Consider the following 6,666-nt stretch of genomic DNA (forward strand, 5'->3'; position numbering starts at 1 on the left):
CTTTTAAAATGGTAATACCCCAGGGAGAGTTACCAGCTACCCGCCCCCATACTTATTAGTTAACAAGCCTTTGGCAATTAGTTCTAACATAGGGCTGGAAGGGAGCTGATGGGAACCAAGAGTGGGGTGATTGTTTGCAGGGGAGATGAGAAGGTAAGAGAAGAAAAGGAAAGTTCAGTGGGAGAGTAAAATATCCACACAAAAGAGGCTTTTGGCTTCACTTAAAAGGCAGTTTACCATGGTTACCAAATTCATAGGCCTTGGCTTCAGGCAGCTGACAGTCAGATCCCATTTACTAGTTATGTGAACCTTGGGAGACTTACTTTACCTCTCTGTTTTCTAATCTGTAGAATGGCCATAATAATAGTTCTGTTCTTTGAGGCTCTGGTTGAGGACTGAATAGAATGACCCATTGAAAACTCAGCACAGAGCCCACACTCAGGTGTTCTCAGTAAATGTTGGCTATTCTTGTTCGCCCCCTTCTGATGGGCTTGGGCCCTGTTCCCTGTCGAACGCAGTTTGCACTTGCTTTCTAAATCACCAATGTTGAATTGGTAATAATGTTTTGCATCTGTTACATTTACTAAAATTGACCTGTGTTATTAATTCTCTCTTTAACACTGAGAACATCTTTATTTTAGGCTCAATCGACTCTAATTGAAACTCTGTACAGATACCGATCTGACCTGCAAATCATCTTTAACGTCATTGACTCTGATCACTCAGGTAAATACGCTTTGATTAGTAGAAGTAGAAAACAAAGGCTAATCTGTTTCTCGGAAAGCAGAACTGTTTTTATCTGTTGCATTCTTCGTCCAAACTTGATTTAACTCAGTGGGAGGAATAAACTCATGTTTAATATTATTATTATTTTACTTTGTCCACAAAATGTATTCAAGACCTTCTGGGTCCTATAGGCCTCTGTATCTATGAGACAAGAACAGGACCTTTTATAAGTCACCAGTACAGATGAAAAGATCATTTCCTGGCCATTTAAACATAGTGATTACTCCTGGCAATAAAAAATCATTCTTGGACTTCTGATTCTGTTTTTGGGACTCAGGGTCGTGAAAACTCATTTTTGCTTGGCTTTGAGGCACAATTACTTATTTTCAAACTCTAAAAAAAAATTTGATAATCCCTAACTGCAGAGATCAATGAACACCAAAAAGTCAATAATCAAAATATGAAAGTAAACCATTGCCTATAAAACTTGACAGAGCCATTGTTTGCAATCCTCTTATTGAGGGCGAGGGTATCTTCTCCCTCTGCTTTGATGTCCCTTCCCTAGATTTTAGATCTTATAATTTCTATCCCACCAGAGTCCCACAGACCACAGTCTACCCCCATCCCTTCGGTGTATACTCATTCCAGTTTGGAATAATCTCAGGATCACTTGGTAGTTGAAAGTGACATATTTTTTTTTTATACTGACAGTCTGACTTTTCTATTTCCTTTGGTGTCTTGATGGTGGGGCATGTGAGTGAGCTTTTCATTGGGACTATTCAATCACTACAGCTTCACCACCCCTCCATTAGGTGGGTCTTAAAACTACACCACTCACAGCCTTCTTCTATATTCACTTAGGCCTGATTTCCATGGAAGAATTTCGTGCCATGTGGAAACTCTTCAATAGTCACTACAGCATTCATATTGATGACTTTCAAATTGATGACCTCGCCGAAAGAATGGACTTAAACAAAGATGGAAGCATTGACTTTAATGAGTTTCTAAAGGCTTTCTATGTAGTACATAAATTGGATAATGTGAACAAATCAGATAGCAAACTTGCTTAACAAGAATTAGTTTTCCCTCCTTGTAAACTGTTGGGCCCAAATCACTGATGCCATCTTTTCCACAACCCTTGTAATTCATAATCAGTAGTAAAGTAGACCCCCATTCATGCCACGAGCACATGTATATAGCATGGGTCTTCGAAGTCCCCAGGAAGCTGTAATTGATAAGACTAGCTTAAATGCCAGCTGATAGGATTTGGCTCCAGTGTTAGGACTCACACATTGCCGGGTAGAAACTGGTTTGAGCCTACTGTTGGCCTCTTGAACAAGGAGACCAGAGCAATTTGGAAATCTGTTGAGAGGAACCCACAGAGCGGCAGTGAAAAGTGCAACATGTGTGAGTGACTCAGGGATGGGAGGAGGAATACCAAACTATTAATGGAATAAAATATTTCCATCTTTAAACGGAATCTTCTTTGGAGACCGCAAACCGGTGATTCTCAATCGTGGGGGAACCTCCCTTGAGGGTTGGGGGCCATATCAGATCCTTGGGGGATCTGCTGTGGGAGTGTATTGTTTGATAAAACCTATTTTTTTCTTGTCTGTTGGAGATACAAAGTGAATACAATTCAGATTAAGCCCTACAGTTAATACGGTTTGACACTTTCATTGGTGAAATGGGGCCTTGGTAATGCATACATTGTGCGATTTATTCTGCTATTCTGATTGCATATCAAACATAATAGATTTCTCTTTAAAGGCAAGTATGTGTTTCATTTTTTTCCTAATTTTGAGAACCTCAAAATCTATCAATATGCCAGGTTAGATATCCTACAACTCTGCCTGGAACACACACCAGGAATAATGGATAAAATATAACAAATATCTTTTTTAAATACACATCTGAGCTGGCAAGAAAGTAAAAGAAACCCCTAGGGGTCGAGGAAAAAAGAGCATAATGAAAACCGTAGCAATACTAATGATGGACAGGATAGACTTTGAGGCAAAAAATGTTAGGGATAAAAGGGGGTCATTACTGAATGTTAAGAGGAATGATTCACCAGGAAGATAGAAGAATTATAAATGTATATGCATCTAATAACAGAGCTTTAAAACTTATAATGCAAAAATTGACACAACTACTAGGAGAAATTGATACAGGGAGATTTTTAATGTACCTGTGTCAGGAATTGACTGTATATAATAAAATAGTGTATAGACTTTTGGACAACCAAATTAATCCACCTAATTGTGTGTGTGTGTGTGTGTGTGTGTGTGTGTGTACTCTGGAATCACACATTTAGAGAATACACATTGTTTTCAAGCACACATGGAACATTTATAAAAATTGATCATGTATTAGACCTCAAAACATATCTCAAATACCAAGCAACCAAAGATACTACATTCTCTGGTCATAATGCAATTGAACTAGAAACAACATAAGAAGATAACCATATTAATGAGTGAAAAGGGCTATAACTGTAGCTCTACCAGAAATTGCTGAAAATAGTTTACAAGAATACTGTGAGCTACCATTTTTAAAAATAGGTGAATGGACTGTTTCCTAGAGAAAAATGTAATTTACTAAAGCTAACTCGAGAACAAGAGGAGGGTCTGAAGAGACATAGCCGTTAAAGACTGTGATGGCTTTGCAATGTGACAATTTGGCTAGGCTGAACTGCATTTCTCAGAATTCCCATTCTTGTATGTTTCTGGTTAAGGTAGGTGGCCAGGGAGATCCTTGAGTGATTGGGAAGACAAAGGCAAGTAGCGGCTAGAGTGTAGCTTGCACACACTGTTGCTGAACTGCTGAGTCACTTTGTTGGCCTGAAGTGGCCTGCAATTGCTCTAAGTTCCCCCTGGATCCTCTGTCAGCTTCTTTGATTCCTGAGCCAGGTATGTGTTAGCTCCTTGATGAAGGGCCCTGGCTTCTGCAGGATGACCCCATCACCAATGTCAGAGACGGTTAAGAATGGACTCAGTCTTCAGTCGGTTCCCATGGGGTGCCACCTTGTGCTTGTAGGTCTGAACCAGCTTTGCATCTTCCCCTCCTCCTGACTACCTGCCCAGTGGACTTCAATCTCCAACACCAGGTAGGGCGTCCACAGAGCCTGCTTAACCAGCCCCCATGTTTATATAAGCCCCTTCTACTGGTGTGTGTGTGTGTGTGTGTGTGTGTGTGTATCTCCCCGATTTACACAGAAGTTCATACTGAGAGTGGTTCCCAAAAGAACAGAATCTTGATGAGTGCTCTGAATGTGGACAACCTGATGTATGCAGAGCTTCTGCCCCATTATCTCATGTAAAAATCCACCGATAATCTCAGGATAGTGGTTTTAAGAAATGTCCAATCACTGGCCATCAAGGATGAATCTTTATTTTTTTGCTTCCTGAATATTATTTGGTTATTTATTCTTGGGGATCTTTTTAAAAGATTTTATTTATTTATTTATTCCTAAGAGACACAGAGAGAGAGGGAGGCAGAGACACAGGCAGAAGGAGAAGCAGGCTCCATGCAGGGAGCCTGATGTGGGACTCAATCCTGGGACTCCAGGATCATGCCCTGGGCCCAAGGTAGGCGCCAAACCACTGAGCCACCCAGGGATCCCCTATTTTTAAGTTTTTATGTTAATTCCAGTTAGTTAACATATAGTGTTATCTTAGTTTCAGGTGGACAGTATAGTAATGCAGGTTTTAAGTTTCATTCTGACACATATTTTTAAGCAAAAGTCTTTTTTTTTTTTTGGTTTAGTTTTTGTTTCCTAATTATAAACTTAACTGCAATCCAGCTAGACTTGAAAGGGAATAAGGAAAATATGGAACCCATAGAGCTTCAGCGGGCGCACAAAGATTATAGGATATTTTTAGCAGATGGGGTGAAGGGGTACCCTCTTGAGCTACAGAAGGAAGGGTCTGGTAGTTAAGATACACAAGTCAAATTTATTAGATCTGTCCATGCTGACCTTGCTGGTTTGCCGGTCTTGCCATTCCTGGACCCAAAGTGTTCCATGGCTTCCACAATATTCCTGCCCTCTCTCACCTTGCCAAAGACCACATGCTTGCCATCCAACCACTCAGGCTTGGCAGTGCAGATGAAAAACTAGGAATTGTTTGTGTTGGGTCCAGCATTTGCCATGGACAAGATGCCAGAACCTGTGTGCTTCAGGATGAAATTCTCATCAAATTTCTCCCCATAGATGGACTGGCTACCAGTGCCATTGTGACATGTGAAGTCACCACCCTGGCATAGAAATTTCAGAACAATCCTGTGGAAGCAGGAACCTTTATAACCAAATCCTTCCTCCCCAGTGCTCAGAGTACATAAGTTCTCTACTGTCATTGGAACTTTGTCTGCAAACAGTTCATAGGAGACGCGGGCCAAGCACAGTCTACAGTGATATCAAAGAATTCAGAGGGGTTGACGCTGGCTGGGTGGTGCGCAAGGCTCCGGGGCCGCATCTGCAAGGCCCAAGCATGAGTTTTAAATTCAACTTAACCAGTGTGCCAGTCTTTTCCATTATAATTTGTGCTTTTTGCATTTTGTCCAAAAACAAATACTCTCTCCAATCCTGGCAATACAAAGATACAGTCACTGCTTATTATTTGCAGATTCTGTATTTGCAAAGTCACCTACTCACTGAAATTTGTAACCCAAAATCAATATTTATGGTGCCCCTGTGCAAGGTAGTGAAATTTTGAGTCAAACATGTACCAGCTAAGGTCAAACAAGGTGATGCCCTGCCTTGCTGTTTAGCTCTCATACCGTAAACAAGCATCCTTCTCACCATGTTATTTGGTGCCCCATTTTTTTGGTATTTTTGTGCTTTGTGTTGGTGATTTCACTGGTTAAACTGATCCTCAAATGTAGTGTTGATGTGCTTTCTAGTGTTGTTCCTAAGTGCCAGAAGGCCCTGAGGTGGGACAGGAAATTGGGATGAGGGACAATGGGGGATGTGGGGAGGTGGGGGGGGGGAGGCAATGGGTGAAGTGGGGAGGTGGGGGGGGCGCTTTGGGAGGAAACAGGTGTGTTAGCTAAGCCTCCTTCCGGTGTGAGGTAGACCTCTGCTGGCCAGAGTTCCCTGTGAATCAGCTACATGGATGAAGTGAGGTGTCTTCCATAAAACCAGGTCTGTTACTGATCAATTGATGAAAATCTTGTGACCAGAGGCTGCAGGGCCCAAGCCCTGTGCTCCCTGGAAGCCGTGCTTCAGCATTCACAAAACCAGTGGTCACCGTCCTAACCTAGAACACAAGTGCTACAAATAATGAGAATCAACCAAATGCTCCAAAAGTTTTTTTAAAAAAAAGTGCTTTTCAAGAGCCTGTAACTCCTGCATCCACCGTAAATGATTTTGGGGTGTGATATGGAGGCACCAGGTGTTGAATAGTTCATTCCCACTAATTTGAAATGCCACCTCTGTCCTATGTAAGCTCTGCTTCTAAGCTACGTCTCCTTGCTCTGTCCCCTCACAAATGAGCTCATGTACTTAAACACTACAGCTTAGTCTTCCTGTGAGCCCCACGCCCATCTTTAGTCTTCCAATTTTCATTGTTCCTTGAATCCTCTGTGTACATTTTAGGATTTCTATGAAATCTCCTGTTGGATTTTGCTGGGAACTGCCTTAAGCTTATAGATGAACCTGGAGAGAATTGACGTCTTTGCTATATATCAAGTCTCCCTATCCATAAACACGGTTGGGATATTTTTTTTCCAATCATTTCAGTCTTCTCTAATGTCTTTTAATAAAGAATTTTTCATTACTGCTACAGTCTTTTCAAAAAGATTTATTCCGAGATACGTGATGGGCTTTCTCCTATTTAATTTTTTTTCAATTCTGCTGGCTCTTTCATTCATAGGGTTTAGTTCTATGAGGATTTGTTTTCTTCCTTTCTAGTCTTCATTTTATATGCATTTCTTTGATAATCT

The 6,666-nt window shown here is 41.1% G+C and overlaps 1 protein-coding gene across 1 annotated transcript in view; it reads left to right on the forward strand.

Annotated features, from left to right (window-relative positions):
* PPEF1 (protein phosphatase with EF-hand domain 1) overlaps positions 1-2,892 on the forward strand; it is a 122,779-nt gene extending 119,887 nt beyond the window's left edge. Inside the window, exons 17-18 of the mRNA XM_041740360.1 lie at positions 642-726; positions 1,588-2,892. Coding sequence (XP_041596294.1) covers positions 642-726; positions 1,588-1,796 — 294 coding nt within the window. The 3' untranslated portion in view covers positions 1,797-2,892. The remainder of the gene's footprint in view (positions 1-641; positions 727-1,587) is intronic.
* Positions 2,893-6,666: the final 3,774 nt, after the last annotated feature.

This window comes from Vulpes lagopus, chromosome X (assembly GCF_018345385.1).
Source record: "Vulpes lagopus strain Blue_001 chromosome X, ASM1834538v1, whole genome shotgun sequence".
Classification (NCBI taxonomy): Eukaryota; Metazoa; Chordata; class Mammalia; order Carnivora; family Canidae; genus Vulpes; species Vulpes lagopus.